Below are 17,232 nucleotides of genomic sequence, written 5' to 3' on the forward strand. Positions count from 1 at the left end.
TGCACAAATTCTGGAAAATCATTGACAGTGTGAATGATCCAAAACCAAAAATAACAAATTCCGGACACATTTTTTGAGTATTTCCCATAATCTGTGTCAAGAGGGCTTCAGTCAAACCTTCCATTGTTCACAGCGACCCTCACATCCTCACCTCAAAGTGTTTCTTTTCCACCTTAGGGAACGTTTGATTTTTCTCCATTTATGAGTCATAGTTGGCCCTCGGTTTGTTGGCAGGACAACTCGTTGCCATCTGATATCAGAAGCGGTAAGGCAGGGATGGGCCCTTTATCTTTTACCGAACCGTCTGATTAAAGCCATCTTCAGGGAGATATGTCGGAGACAAATCGAGCACTGGTCCACAGTATGACGTAGAAACAATTCACCCTCGGTTTATCACTCTCTCTTTTCTCTGGAGGCGTCGACATAAGACCCTGCACGGAAATTAAATGACCCTCTGAATAAGTAATTCCAACCGTATGAAACAAAACAAACAGATTGTGAAAAGGCCCACAGATTTAAATCTCATTATTTAAATCTCATCTCATTATTTTAACCGTTTTTCTCACTCTTACTATATTTTTTAAGGAAGAGTTCACCAGATGATGTAAATTCTCTGTTTATTCACCCTAGTATGTCATCCCAAGTGCATTAAACTACCTTTCTTCAGCTAAACATAATTTTATATTAAAATGCCATCATGTTCAACATGCTCAACTTGGTGAAAGTTGAAAAAGCACATCCATCCATCATTAAAGTGCACCTATTTCTTTGCTTAAAAAAACGTTATTTTGCGTATTTGGTATAATACAATGTATTAGCGTGTTTTATGGTAAAAAAACACATTATTTTCCACATACTGTACATTTTTGTAGCTTCAGATATTCTGCCTTCCTGAAACGTGTAGATTTTTGTACAAAACTCATCGATCTGAAAAGCGCTGTGTCCCTGATTGGCCAGCTAATCTGTATGTTGTGATTGGCCTATATACCTCTGACATCAGCTCCTTACCATGTTTGAAAGATTTGGTCACAATGCAGTGCTGACAGGAGTTAACTTACAGGCTATTAGTCAAAGCAGGAGGAATTACGATAATGTCGGTCTTGTCCACGTAAACCGGCCCGGGAAGTAAACTGTTGCCTACAATCCGTGTGTTTGTTGTAGTCCAAGAAAAGAGATTTACATTGGAAACAAAAACTTGCGTCATCGTTTACTTTGGGCTTTGTACCTTTTGCATCTTGTTAACTTGTACTAATACACACTTACACACCAACGGAAATATAAAAACGTGAATGGGACAATAGTTGCTCATTAAAGTAATCCAAATGACCTCACTGATATTCCGTAGCTGTTTAATCCTGCTGTACCTTTAAGATTTGAGAGTAACTCTTTTGCATGTGAAATAAACAATAGCGCTTACAGTTTGTCACACTGTGAATCAAACATAAACTGAATTTATAGTTTTCTGATGATAAGGACTTTGCTTCTGTCTAGTTCACCTGTAATGACTTTACATTTACTGAGTGGGCCAACAGTGGTTATACATAAACGTGGACAGTCACATGATATTATGATAGTTGTGAGTGACATCATTCTTTGTACAGCTTAGTTTCAGGAAATGACCCATGTGGGACAGGTGGCATGGAAATTTTTCTCCAGGATATGGTGCCTTTAGAAAACAAAACATTCAATGGAAGGAATGTAAATATGAGGAATGTGAATGTGACTGAAAAAAAGTTAATTTACCATGAATGATGGAACGCAAAAATGCACAAAGGTATTTGATACAGGGAATGGGATTACAGATTGTAACATTAGTGACTTATTCTTGTAAATCTGTTGTTGCTTAGTGAAAGTGAGGTCTGATTCAGAGTATCATTCTCTCAGACTCTTTTGTTGTCCATGTACCCTGCTGTTTAACTCCAATTAAATGTTTCCTATAGCAGGCCACCTGCCATTACCTGTCAGCAGGGGGTGAGGGATTTCAGCTCTTCAGGACGGAAATTGTAAAAGGCTCCGAGTAAATGATTGATGAACTCAATTCTGACGCAGACGAGAGAGAGGAGTTGCGATTGTATCTGAAAGTGCAGGAGAGCGTGATGCTAAATGTATGCTGATGAAAAAGATTAGGAGAAGGAAGTCTTACCACTTTTAGCATCTCACTTTCTTTTTCTTTTTATCCTCTCCCCTCATCATTTTAGCTACACATTTGCCATAATGGTGCATGTGTACTGATTATCATATCTAACACACTTATAGATTAACTTTTGTGGCAAACTTTTTGATAATGTGTTTGTGGCTTTTCACTGGCATCTATGGAGGTCATGTAGCAAATACAACAAATGTCTACCACTATTGGCAAACCTGTCACAGGCAAGTTATTAATGTCAGCATTCAGTAACCTATATGAAAATACAGTATTTTCCGGACTATAAGTTGCACTTTTTTCATATTTTGACTGGTCCTGCGACTTCTAGTCAGGTGCGACTTGTATATCAAAATTCATTCATATGATCCAAGAGAAACCATTACCGTCTACAGCCATGATAGTTCGCTCTATTCTGCTCCTGTATTTATGTAATTCAATGGATTCAGTGATGTGGAATGACTTCGGGAGTTTGTTGAACTTGATTTGGTTTGTCGTGTTAATTTGCCTTTTCAGCCTCCCAGGTATGTTCTGTATGCTATTGTGTTCGGTGAATAAATGTTAAAGGAGCGGTGAATCAAATACTCAATTTTAACTTGATACTTTGTTATATAAGAGGTCATCATAGTCAAATGAACATCCTGCAAGTTTCAGAACTGAAACCGTCCATGCTACTGAAATATAACAGTTTTTGGCACCAAGCCAGTTTTACAACCAAGTGTGGAATTCGGAGAAATATGACATCAAAGTAGAATTGAAGCAACTCCCCATTTTCATTTCTATTTTGACGCGGTGATCTGTTATGATAGCGTAACCATGGTAACGAAGTCTTGGGTTGTGGAGGAACCACGTGGGAACAACACAGAAGCTGAATACTTTAATTCGGAGGCTCGGAAAATAACATTAGAAATGCGTGGATAAAGGTTGTTTTTGAAGAATTCCAGCTCGCGTGGGGAGTGTTTGATTACCTTGTGTACTGTGAAATGAAATCAAACTTTAATGCTTCTAATCATAATACGATTGTGACTTTAGCCGTTAACAAGGTCAAACATATGTTGTAACATTTATTTTAATTCAACATTCCTTTACTAAACAACGGTGCATTTTTTTTTTCTTGTTTCAGATTACAACACTAATCAATCACAAAGACAAGCTCAAGAAAACTGAGAAGACCCTACGGGCCATCCAGAGGGTGGGACAGGCGGTCAGTGTGGCAGTTAGCCGCTTTGTGGCCGTGGGGGAAGCCATCGCATCGGAGAATGAAGACCTGAAAGATGAGATGGGGCTGGCTTGCTTTGAGGCCAGAAGAGCAGGTCAGTCTGACACTACTCAACTTGACTAATGACACAGCAGGCTTCTGGGTAGAGTAACCAGGCAACCAAGCACAGGAAATTGGCATCTGGGTTAAACTTGGTGCCGTTTGGACAACAGCGACAACAATCTTAGAAGAGCATGTCAGGGCTGTGCTATATGAATAAAATTCAAACTATTATTATTAGGCTAAGTATTTATGCATACATACATACATACATATTAAACATTTTCCAAAATGTATCCCAAAAGGGAGGCCAGCATAATAGATTATGATTTTGTCCAATTGCTGTGTGCCTAAGTCCTTTTGCCATCATATAATCAATACACATGGTTTAAACTAATATAATATAAACTAATTAATATAATTAGACTTTTCACATCATATGGATGTAGCTGTATTGAGATGCCTCATTTCCCAATCCTTATGTCTTCATGGCCCGCTTGTGTGTACTTCTGTGAAAGAGATAGTGAAGCAGTTTCTCTCCTATTGTGTACGCTCTATGCCCCATCTGTCTCTGAAGAGTTTGCCTAAAAATACCCCACAAATGTGCCTTTCCATATCTCTCTCTCCTGATGAAGTGTCTCTGCGCTTGCTCTTGGAATAACCAACCCAAGCCTGAAGATGTTTGCTCTGCTCTGGCTGTTTTAAAGATGTTTACTAAGTCAAACAGCTGGGTTTATGAAGTGAACTGTAAGAATACATATAAAACAACTTGAATCTTATTTTATTGGTGTCTGAAATCTTTTGATTATGACCTAAATTATATCCCCAACCTACCACAGTGTTACAATATAATCAATGTGATATTTGGAGATATACAGATATAAAAGTTTTCAGAGTTATATTTGGTAGCAAAAACCACTGTGTCAGGCAAATCCTACTATCTAGCACTCAAAGTGTGTTGCGGTCTGAAATAATAGGAGCTCTGTTCTGTATCTATAAATACTGATAGTTGGTGGTCTCCCATCCCTCTCATACCTCCCAGGTCAAAAGATCTACCACAACACCGGAAAAAAACCCGACTTTAAGTTAGTTATCAGACTTCCCACAGTGTCTGAATGCTCACCCACGCATTTAATCCTCTTGATTATTGTTCAGGGTGTCCATGTGTGACAGACAACAGTTTAGCACAACGAATATTAAAGCTGTTAGGAAAACAACAGATATTCCACTCAGGACAATAAATTAAATGATACAGCTTTCTTTTAGTTAACTTTTATGCAATAAAATAACAAAACTTATTTTGCTGGGATGTCCTAATTGTCTGAATGAAATGAAAAAGATTATTGAAAATGGGAAACCCCAATTTGATAAATGATCTGTGACTTCAGACGGGACTAGTTTTCAGGAGGAGGGGTTTTAGAAATCCCGTCCAAATCTTTTTCACACATGATCTCTGAAAAATTTCAGAGAAATGTACCTACTATTTTTTTATAGTATATTCGTCAAACTCTAAGTGTAAGAGTCAGTGTGAGTTTAACTTCAACCAACATTTTTTGTTTAAATGTTCTAACCTTAAAGGGACTCTCCACTTTTTTGAAAATAGGCTCATTTTCCAGCTCCCCTGGGTGCCGCAGGGCAATGATATTATGAAGCGCCCACAAATAATCCTCTTGGTAACTTTCAATAGCAGGGGACTATTTTTGGGCACTGTTTAATATCGCTGCGCATTGATTTTTATGCCAGAATGAGAGTATAGTTCCTGGCCATATCGGGGTAGAAAATCGCAACTTTTAGGGCTCTATCTTACACCCGGCGCAATGCAGCGCAATGCGCGACGCAAGTGTCATTTGCTAGTTTCCACCCTGCGCAATTGTAATTTTCACGTTTAGCGCCGCGTTGTTTAAATAGCAAATGCATTTGCGCCCCCTTTTGCGCCCATGGGCGTTCTGGTCTGAAAACGAGGTGTGTTCAGGCGCATTGTTGGCGCGTTGCTATTTTGAGGAAACTAAAATAGACTACGCCATTGACCAACAAAAACCTGGTCTAAAGTCTAAAGTCAATGGCGCAATGTGTTTTATGTTATTTAAAGGGCCATTTCACCGATAAGAGCATTAATCTTTATGGAAAGTGGGTCATATTTGTAGTCAAAATGTAACATAAATGTAGAATTTTGTGTCTATTTGACCGAGAAAAGACAGAATGTGACTTTAGAGCACATTTGTATGAAAAACTACAACTCCCACTATGCACCACAATGCACAGCTCTGCAAGCCACTCCCATTAATCAGAACACGGCTCAGACATGCTATTATGTACATAAATGCCACGTTAGTAAAACAAAGAATATAGCCACCACCACTGTGTCTGACAGACACCAATCATGATTTACTTTTAAACGTGATGTTACATTGTGTTACACACAATAACACTCTGGTCTGTTGTGTAGCAAAGTCTTATTCAAACAGTAACGTGCTGTTTCAGATCCGCAGTACCAATGTCTTTACAAGTACTTAAAAAAGGGTATGCATTTTAAATGTTTATTTAGTTTTACCAATTTTCTTTTTGTCTTTTGTTTACTGTAATTACATTTGTGTTATTATTGGCATCACTGCTCTCACAATATAGACATATAAAACACAGCTCAGATATGCTATTATGTACATAAATGCCACGTTAGTATAACAAAGAAAATACAAACACTCACTTTAGTCAGACGTCCGTTTATCCCTGCATCCTCCACACAAACGCGTCCCCTGCACAATATCTCCACAGACCCGCTGCCTCAGCTCTTGGAGCTTGTGCTCGTAAACCGAAACGCGTCTTTGAAAAAAGCACGCGACCAGAAACATTCACAAAACAAACGTTCATATCCTTATCTGATCCAGAAATGTTAAACCGAAAGCAAACAGCGCGAGTCCGTCCAAGCTTATATACTCCCCAGCGCGTCTGCTCATAAACCGAAACACGTCCGTGAAATAAACATGTCCAAACGCGCGCAAAGTTCCTCACTTGCCTAGAAACCTTCACCAAACAAACGTCCATATCCTTATCTGATGCAGAAATGTAATATAGCAAGCACACAGCGAGAAAACAGGCAGTAGTCTGTCCAAGCTTCTCTACGCAGCAGAGGCGATGGTTGCGGTGTCTTCCACGGGCTCCTCTACCCAGCCGAAGCCCAGGCTCCGGCCTACTCCTCGGGCTTCTGTTCCTACATCTGCCTCAGCTCTTTGCAGTATTGTGGCTCATAAAGGTCCAATGAACAGCGGATTAGAGCATCACGCTTGCAAAATCACCCTCTTCCATGTAATATTGATTAACTTACACTGTTATTGTAACATGAATTCTGGCTCGCTCCACAACTTCTGCTTAGCTTAGCTTAGCATAAAGATGGCGGCTGATCGTTTTTTTCTGTCTGTGTTCGTATATTTTCGTAAGTCCCACCCACTGATCTGCAATTGGTCTGAAGCATGAGTGGGTCCCACCCATAGCCCCCACCTTGGAAAAATGAGGAATGAGTGTCTGTAGTCTTTCACACTGAACAGAGATACAGGATTTCCTTCTTTCAATGACGCAAAATGACGATTTTTACATCATTGAAAGAAGGAAGTGCCTCACTGAAATCAGTATTTCTCCCCTCTCAGGGAAAACTAAGGGAATGATGCACGACCATTCAAAAACATGACTGGGGTTCTAACGGTACAAAGCTTAATGCAAATGGGTGAAGTTTCCCTTTAAAGAGCGCATTAGTAAAATGCGCCTATAAACGGGGGACAACGCGGGTTTGCTTATCACAAATTACATGAATGCGCAGCAGCACAAAAACGCTTTTAATTGTGAAAGATTAAAGGATTGAATGTAAAAGATTATTATTGAGTCTCTTGGACATAAATGAGGACTAATTATGAGACGTTAGAAGGCACAAAGAGCTGCTTCACCTGCAGCCTGGTAAGTAAATAAATGTTTTGCTTTAAACAAATGCATCTGTTTTTAAATGTTTTTTTTTAATGCTCCTCACGGATTTATGGATGACTCTGTACCTGCGGATATGGTAAGATGAGAAACATTTTTAAGTAATGCTTAAAAAAACTCTTTGCTAAAAAAATGCTGTCCAGAGTGCTGAAACGTGAGGGGAGGGAGAGCCGTTTGTAAATTCTTTATCTCCTGTTTGTTACAAATAAAGTATTTTTAGAGTACAAACCTTATCTTACATAGCCTACTTGTAAATTATTTTTTGATGATATTGGATAGTCATACATTTAAAGCAATTGCCTGCTTTTTACTTCCATGACTAAAAGAAAACGGGTTTTAAAGGTTTTAATAAAAACAATTTCAATACAAGTGAAAAACAACACAATTATTTAACATTAATCTTAAACTGGGGATCTTCTTCCTCCGCTTAGTTTTTCAGTTTACAAAGTCCGTCATCTAAATAGGGATTAGACATAGCGCCAGCGCAACTTGCTTTTAAAGGGGATGAGAGCTGAGTCTCTCATTGGTTTACTGCACATTACGCCCAAAATACTCCCACTATAATAGGACCTACCCTTTTCGACCATGCGCTCGGCGCACAAACCATTTTTCCCGTCGTTAAATTAGCAAATGTGCATTCGGACACGCCCATTTAGACGTTGCGCTGTGCGCTTTAGACAATGCGCTTAGATCGTTAAAATAGGGCCCTAAATTTTAGTGTTAGTACACGATGTAACTACAGAAGAGTCAAGTTTTATATATGAAAAATATCAAAATTTTTTGGGGGTTTTTGAGCGCGATGCTAATGGACAAATCACATTCAATGGATTATGCTAAGCAATGTTAAAAGTGGTACCGGAGATCGACAGAATGTATTTCAAAACAAGCAGGGGAGATGGAAATAAGCATATTTTCCAAAAAATTTTAAGCAATTTTTTTTAAATGCTTACATTTTTAGGTGTTACAATTGATTTTTTTAAAAATAGATCCAACTTGTACTTTTTACAGTGTAATGCCACCCGAATTAATTTGTTATTTAGTTCTATAAAATTGTCTTTTTTTATATACTTTTTTGGCCATTTTTGCCTTTATTGATAGACAGTAGTTTTTTTGAGAGAAGACAGGCAAGTAGAGCGTGGAGAGAGGGTTATGGGATCGGCAAAGGTCCTCGAGCCGGGATTCGAACTCAGGTCGCCAGAAGTGCGTTTGCACCATATGTCGGAGTGCTACCCACTACAACATCGGCTCCGACAAAATTGTGTCTTTTAGTAATATTTTCATAATTATTATTACTAGACTACTGTCCGTAGTTGTATTTTAGTGTTTCTTAAAGGTGCATTGTGTAACTTTCAGAAGGATCCTTTGACAGAAATGCAATATAATATACATAATTTTATTATCAGTGGTGTATAAAGACCTTACATAATATAACTGTATTGTTTTTATTACCTTAGAATGAAAAGTTTTTATCTGCATACATCACAGGTCTCCTTACATAGAAGTTGCCGTCATGTTTTTAAAGTAGCCCTAGAGCACGTTTCATCCTACGTTGTCTCAGAAGATGATGTGTTTGTCCTGTGGCGGCTACCATATGCACTAAAATGTATACACAACACCTTCAAGTAAATAATTTTAACATTCAAAGATTGATGTTTACAAGTTTATCTTATTGTTTTTTATTATTTAATGTACTCATTCAGTATACATGATTTTCTGAAATGTACAGATATACAAAACAGACAATCTCATCTTGGTAATATGCACGGTTATCTAAGTCCCATCTCGTGTTGACTTTTAGGTAATAAAATTTCTTAAACCACTTCAGTGTTGTGATTTTAACCACATCTCAAATGATGTCTTTTGTGTAAAAACAATTTGTGTTTTTTTTTTAAATCGCAGAGTAATTTTATAGCTAGCGTTTTATGTATCCTAAATACAGATTAATTAAAGTTTCACACTTTTTGCATAATTTGACAAGATCACAGCTCGGTTAGAAATGCTTGTGTTGTGTTCACACATCATGTCATCTCAAACAATGCCGCTGACATGTCATCATGGTAAACAAGTACACTAATATTTATTAATCACACAAATTGTTATCGTTTCTGCAAAATCCTATTTACATTTATTCATGCAATCTGTTAGTTTTAATTAAAATCATGCCCTCCCCTGCTGAAGAAATTTTTTAATAAAAACTTTTTTAAAACAAGCTGGGGCAAAGGTTTAGAATTAAAATGTATTCCTGCTAAAACATTTATTCTGTTCATCTGTGTGCTCAGAGACAGCATGGCCTTAAGTACATTGATAGAATGGCATACTCTGTAGTAATGCACTTCAACTATGAACTATAGTATTTCAGTGTAATGAAGAAATGCATGCCATCCTTATGCCTTTTAAGGCCACTAGTGCAGAGGTCTTGATGTCTGACCCTATGAAGGCTGAATGCCTCAGGCTGAGTCTCTTTAAAGCAGGAAAGGAGCTGGCTGAAAATGCCAGGCGTTCAGCAGAGTGCCGCAGGCCCTTTAGAGATTCAGCTTTATGCAATACTTGCTCAGAAACTTAGGAGAGAAACAAGATAGAGGACAATACCATAAACAAGGTTTCAGTATGCCTGTTGCTTAAAACCAACAAAACATAGAATGTGTATAGCCTGCGGGGTTAAATAAATTATATATATATATATATATATATATATATATATATATATATATATATATATATATATATATATATATATATATATATATATATATATATATATATATATGCCGTTTGCTAGTTCAAATTCAAGAATTGAGTAACATTTAGACATTCTCAATCGGATTAATTGGCCCACAAAACTGCACAGTCAGATTATTATGGATATATATATTATTATGGATAAAAGTTCCCATATTTGCAACATAAGGCTGTGTAAGTCTTGCGGTTTTTTAAAAGAACACTAAGATATTTGGCAAAAAAGAGCTGTCGAATGCAATCAGAACAGTGTCTTCAGAGAGAAAAATCTGTCTAAACATTGAACTGATCTGTTTCCCCTCAGAAATGATTCTCATCTGTAAAACATCTGTCACTCCTTCTCTTTTCACTTTTGTGTGTGCCAGTCTTATTTTCTCTCAGAATAACAGTGCCTTTATTGAGGCATGAGACAGGGAAAATGATTTCACTGAATGCCTTTAAACGCGTTCCAACTGGGACTTGACATGCTGGCCCTGCACCCTGTCACAAAATAAACCAGTATACAACATTAGTGTCAGGCCTTGGCTGTGTCTCCTGTGTGTATTAGACAACCACCCATTGACAGCAGTAAAATGTTTATGTACTTTAAAAAGTAACCACCCACTGTGATTGAATTAATTGTAAACTTAAAGGAAAACACCACCGTTTTTCAATATTTTACTATCTTCTTACCTCAGCTTAGACAAATTAATATATACCTATCTTTTCCCAAAGCGTGCACTTAATCTTTGTACAGCGCATCGTAAATCTGTTAGCATTTAGGCTAGCCCCATTCATTCCTTAGGATCCAAACAGGGATGAATTTAGAAGCCACCAAACACTTCCATGCTTTCCCTATTTATAGACTGTTACACGAGTAGTTGCAAGAGTAAGTATGGTGGCACAAAATAAAACCAGATGATTTTTTTTAAACTGATAAAAATAAGAACTATATTGTATGGCGGAAGAACACTTAGTTTGCAGCACTTTGACCTCGGTGCACAGTAACATCATAACTCCTCCCCCTCTCGCTCAAACTTCTGTCAATATTACTGTGCCTACATTTTATTTTGTGCCACCATATTTACTCATGTTAGTCTTTAAATAGGGAAACATGGAAGTGTTTGGTGGCTTCTAAATTCATCCCTGTTTGGATCCTAAGGAATGAATGGAGCTAGGCTACAGATGTGGCCTTTAAAAACGCGCGTTTTCTCCCGCGGCATTCGCCAAATCGTCTCGCGGAGTCACGCAGAATTCTGCAAGTGTTTTCGGGGGGGCTACTTTCCCTTTTCCCTTAATGTGTTTCGCTTCACAGAAAATCCACCAGGTGGCGCATAAAAAACTACATTTTTATATGCGTTGTCATTGCGGTTGTTTCCAGAAGTTAATAAGGGCATTGCTGAATATTTAATATTTCTATTAAAACAGCAAAGTGACGTCAACCCCTTCTTGCCAGCATAACAGCGCATACATTTATTAAGATGACTGTACCTGCAATGGGCATTTATACTAAGTGCAACAAAGAATTTAGTGTGAGCCTAATACCCTTAACTCTATTTACAATGAATATCTTAATTATTTGTGTTGTCGAATTTTGACACCGTTTCATTGTTTGTTTATAATATTAATAATTATGTCCGTTTTTCTAAAAGTATTACTATTTTAAAGAGATTCATGTGGTATAAAAATACATGTTTTAAAGTTAAAAATGTTGTAAAAATATATTAGTATTATTGTTCTTAATATATTAAGAACAATAATATGACACATGTATATTGCGCTAAAATGCTATACATATGGAAAGAGGAATTCTTCTCAACCACCACCAATAAAGTTAAAAAAATATTCTTTAGAAAAATAGCGTTTAAACCCACGCAGAGCGAACAAGAAAACATGGGCCTATGCTTACATACTGTACAGTGGGCATATGATATCTTTATTTAGTTTTACATATTTAAAACTTTAATAATACCTTTCTTGCGCATATAGGCAGTCAGTGTTATGATTTTTTTTTATCCTTTCAGCCGTTATTCATAACAATAAACAGATTTCCTTATTGAAAGAAAAACGTAGAAAATGTTATTATGGGTATAGTTGATGCAAATAAAGTGTGCAGTATACAAAAAATGCAAACAAATTATTTCTAAAAGTGGCAAGATTTTAAAAAGATAAAGGTGGTATAAAGAAAGACATGAGAAAAGTAGAGGTATGCAAAAGAGCACAGTTTAGTTATTGTTAATTAAAGCGGTTTTATACACCTTTGTTTGAATTGACAAGCATTTTATTCGCCACTTTCAACACATTTTGTGATTAATTTACTGATTTATTACAGAAAATTGTTGTCAGAAGCAAAGCTATTGTACAAAGCATCTTTATATGTATGTTTTAAAGTTAAAAATGTTGTAAAAAATATATTAGTATTCTTTAATTTAAGAATAACAATATGATACATTTATATTGCGCTAAAATGCAATATACATTATTCTGCAAGCAATATAAATTATTCTCAACCACCACCAATAAAGTGTAAACATTATTCTTTAGAAAAAAAACGGCGTTTAAACCCGTGTTGCGTGGAGCGAACAAGAAAACATATGCTTACATGCTTATTCGGCATATGATATCTTTTTTATTTAGTTTTACAGTTTTAAAAGTGGCAAAAAAGTTCTTAAAATCTAATGAATACTGGTTTTGTAAAATGTAGCTATATAACTGCAGATGCGTGCGTGGGATCCGGGCAGGTATCATTTTCCTCCAGACCTTGACGCATGGTCGCGGGAAGGCGAGAAATATATTTTTTTTAGGTTAAAATATTTTGCACAATTGATATATTACTTATGAATATTTTAGGAAATTATTTTTGACACACGTAGGTTATTACGTGTATTTTGGATTTTAATTTCATTACTGTGCCTATCCGTGGCCTCATCCGAGCGCACTTTCTCCGCCTTGCATCTTTTGAAGACATTGGTATGCAGCACCATGACCCAGAAAAGACTCACACACCTTTCCCTGATGCATGCCCACACAGAAATACTGAACTCCCTGGATATTTGTCCTCTAGCTCATGAGAGACTTTGGAATCTCTATACAACCGGCGCAATTCGCGAGGCGAGTTTTTTCTGTTCGAGTAAAGAGCGCGTTGATAATATGCGTATTAACGGAATGACAAAGCGGGTTTGTTTATTACATGGATGCGCAGCAGCACAAAAACGCTTTTTAATATGAAAAATTAAAGGATTAAAATGTAACAGATTATTATTGAGTCTCTTGGACATAAATGATGACCAATTATGAGACGTTAGAAGGCGCAAAGAGCTGCTTCATCTGTAGCTAAGTAAATAAATGCTTTGCTTTAAACAAATGCATCTACTTTTAAATGTTTTTTTTTAAATGCTACCCAACGGATTTATTGTATATAATGACTCTGCACCTGTAGATATGGTGAGATGAGAAAACATTTTAAGTAATGCTTTTAAAAAAAACATTTCGCTGTCCAAGTGCTGAAATGGCTCTCCACACGTTTGTAAATTCTTTATCTTTTGTTTGTAACAAATAAAGTATTTTTACAGTACAAACCTTATATAAAGCCTATTCTAAAAATGTAATTATACACCATGTTTTTCTTATTAAAAGTATACAATATCAGAACTAAACCCATTATTATTTTTGTTCAAATTATGAATTATTTATATGTTTAAAAAAGACAGTAATAGGACTATTTAGTAAAAAAAGATCTATATAAAAATATACTAGGTATGTTAATGTAAGAATATTTTACATCTGTTAATCGACGTGTGATCTTAACTTAAAAACGAAAGTAAAATATGTTCGTCCGCATGGACATTGAAAACTGTGAAGTTTAATTAATATTATATGTTGTTATAATATTATATGTTGTATGTAAATTGTAACGAAAGTAATTCCCCCTGGGATAAGTATTTTTGCTTCTGATTAATAGCGCATATTCATCTGAGAACTGATGATGTCTGTGTTTCAGACCCTGGCTGTGTGCCCTGAAGTGTATATGACAATAAAGTAGTAAATCTCAATGTATTTATTTTTAAAATGTATTTTAAATAGGCCTATAGGCTCATAGGTTTTTTGGTTAAAAAAATTCACAGCACCCCCTGTTCAAAATGACTTCCAGCGGCCCTGCCTTGACGCTTTGTGTGTTCGACTTTAAATGGTGCGGCGCTGACTGGTCGGCGTATGACATCAGAGTACCGCGAGAGCAAAGGTAAAGTCGGACCATTTGTAACATTTCGACTTGCTCTCGCGGTACTTTGATGTCTTAGTTGCCGAACTGTCTGCGCAGCGCCACATAGAAACGCCCTTTGACTCTTTAAGGCAAAGTACCAGCAACATGAGAAGTGGTGGCACGCAAAAGAAAGTGAAGGTACGCAGTACGCTAAAATATAAAGTGTCTGTACTGCGAGCACTGGTTTAGTTATTTACATCGTGTGTTGCTCTTTCACCATTGTGCACCCGCGCACTCGCTCTGTAGTTTGTAGCTCGCGCTCCGGCTTCGATAAACAATGCCCGTTTCTCAATACCAAGTAGGGGAGAGTGGGGCAAAGTGAGCCAGTGGGTAAGTTGACCCACCCCCTTTATCTAGGCAACCATACAGATTTGTAGCCGTGTGACCACAAATACAGGTAGCAACCATAATTTATATTTGGCTATGTTAAAGAGAAGGACAAATTAAAGAGTTATGATTAAAGTATGATTTAAAAAAAAAAAAAACAGTTTTTATCCTATCAAAGTAAAATGTATACATACCAGGTATAATGGCTGTTATGTCAAAGTAGATTTATCCAGGTCTAAATATTTATACCATACATATTGGTGATAGGCTAATGTATAAAACCATGTGAATGATTTAGCTAAAGATTAGCCTGAATTACTAAGCTAGGCAGTGCAGTTTTCCAAAACGGTGGCTGTGGGGCAAAGTGAACCAGATGGGTAAACTGAACCAGGGGTTCAACCCCACCATGAGGCACTGTAACCATTGAACATGTTTCATAACAAAAAGAGCCTAGGTTATATCAACATATGTCAAATTAAGTTACCTGATATCCACTTAATTTTATAAGTTATAAACATTCATTTAAAATAACATACAGCGTATGTATTAGGCCTATTTGCTTAAATAGCATTTTAACAAAGAAACTGCAAGGGTTGAAATTAAAACCCAACGCGCTGGTGAAAACTGGATAAACCGGTTTTCTTTTGATTCCCTGATGATGAGGTGATCGATTAGCATTGGGGGTTGGCAAAGAATTGGCAGACCTAGGGGTGGGTGGTTTTTAATTTCTTGACTCTGTGTCACTGGTAGCTGCTAAAACAAGCAGCTAAACCATGTACAATTAATTACATTTTGGAATTAACTTCCTTCATGTCTTTTTATTTATACACTGTAAAAAATATTTTCTGAATTTTTAAGTAGTTAGCATTAAATATGTTTACAAACAATTGGTTTACAAACTCTGGGATGTTTGTGATTATCATCATTCAGAAAAGTGGTGCTTGTGTTTAGACTTGTGTTTTACGTGATTAAATCATGAAGATTACATTAGTTTCTTTTCAGTGTAGAACAGTTTGTAATCAAAATGCAAAAATATAGTATATTTATAAACATCGCTGAAACAAAGAGTGAATTAAAATTAAAAAAGTAATAAAGTTAAAGCTGCTGATAATTTTGTTTATATTTACTAGCCTTTTCTGAGTGAAAAATGTTTAGATTTTGTTAAGTAGCCTAAATCCTACTCCAATTTATTTCAGTGTGGGTTTCTCATTTTTATCAGCTTTCTTTTGCTTTTCAAAGGGCCGTCTACCTTTGCTACCGCCAGTGCTTTAATGTGGGCCGGTAGGCGCCAGTACTCAGTACCGCCACTTCCAAATATAGCTCTTGCGTACCACCACCTCTCCCTGGGCCCAGAACGTACTTCTAGCGTACCAGAACGCTCATTTGCACATCTGTTTAAATCAGAGGCTTAATTTAATCCTTTGGCTGCGCTGCCGCTTTTCAAAGCGCCCTTCACAATGCAAGCTACCTAATTCGTCCCACCGAGAGCAGAGACTACATTACCCATACACCTTTGAGTTTTACAAGTTAAAAGCGCATGCGTAGCTTTTGCTGCTGTCAATAGGCTTGTTCGACTTCATGCGGCGCCCCGAGAATCGACAGCCGGAAGACGTCACAGTATCGCGAGAGCGAGGTGAAATATGATTTCTTGAATCATTTTCGCGGTACTCTGACGTCATCCGGCTGTCGGTTCTTGTGGCGCCGCATGAAGTCGAACAAGCATAGTGTTAACAACGTGGTTTGGAGAGGTGTGTGAAACGCGCAACCATAGCTGCTCTGTTAAAATGAAAATACAATGAATACTTAATATGCCCTCCTGGTTTTAGACTCTGAGGAGTAAAAGAACAAGGTCAGAATCAGATGACTCTCGCTGGCTGACATCCCACCAAGCCAGAATGATATCGCTGCAGGTACCCTTTTGTAGGTACTACGTGACAATCTCTGCTGTCGCGGCTGTCAGCTTGGTTCCCCTCGACGCAACTTCGGATTTCCTCAGACGATGTGCAGTGTAAAAACATTATTGAAATTGTATTATACATACTTGCTAAACTACAAGTGAACAAAATTTCAATGAATTTGAACGACGTGCACAGGAGTTTTATCACCCGCAAAATGGAAAACAATGGGACAAAATAAAGTGATGACTTTCGAGTTTCAAATGGCCAATATTTTGTTATTCTTGAACCCATAGACATGGTCTTGGTGTCCAGAGAGTATCTTTGCCCGACAGCGACAATATGTTATTAAAAAATAAATTACATCATTATGGATAAATGAGTGCTTGCAGAATATACACAGCAAAATCACTGGTGTTAAAATAACACCCAGGGTGTCAAATTTAACACTGGAAAAGTGTGTATATGTGTCCACACTACACTGTGTTAATTTAGTCAAAAGTGTAGTGTTAATTTAACAACACTCATTATATGTTAATTTAACACTCAATATTGTTAAATTTTACACTTTGTTCAACACTATTCATTGTTGTTTCCACACTACACTGGTGTTGGCACAGAAATACAGTGTTAAAAATTAACACTCCTAATTTAAGGTCAACAC

The 17,232-nt window shown here is 37.0% G+C and overlaps 1 protein-coding gene across 3 annotated transcripts in view; it reads left to right on the forward strand.

The window, feature by feature from the left end:
- ctnnal1 (catenin (cadherin-associated protein), alpha-like 1) overlaps positions 1–17,232 on the forward strand; it is an 80,075-nt gene that overhangs the window by 27,422 nt on the left and 35,421 nt on the right. For all 3 annotated transcript variants that reach the window (XM_065292474.2, XM_073812787.1, XM_065292483.2), the window contains exon 2: positions 3,267–3,456. In XM_065292474.2, the coding sequence (XP_065148546.1) occupies positions 3,267–3,456 (190 nt within the window). The remainder of the gene's footprint in view (positions 1–3,266; positions 3,457–17,232) is intronic.

The sequence above is a fragment of the Paramisgurnus dabryanus genome, chromosome 19 (genome assembly GCF_030506205.2).
Source record: "Paramisgurnus dabryanus chromosome 19, PD_genome_1.1, whole genome shotgun sequence".
Taxonomy (NCBI): domain Eukaryota; kingdom Metazoa; phylum Chordata; class Actinopteri; order Cypriniformes; family Cobitidae; genus Paramisgurnus; species Paramisgurnus dabryanus.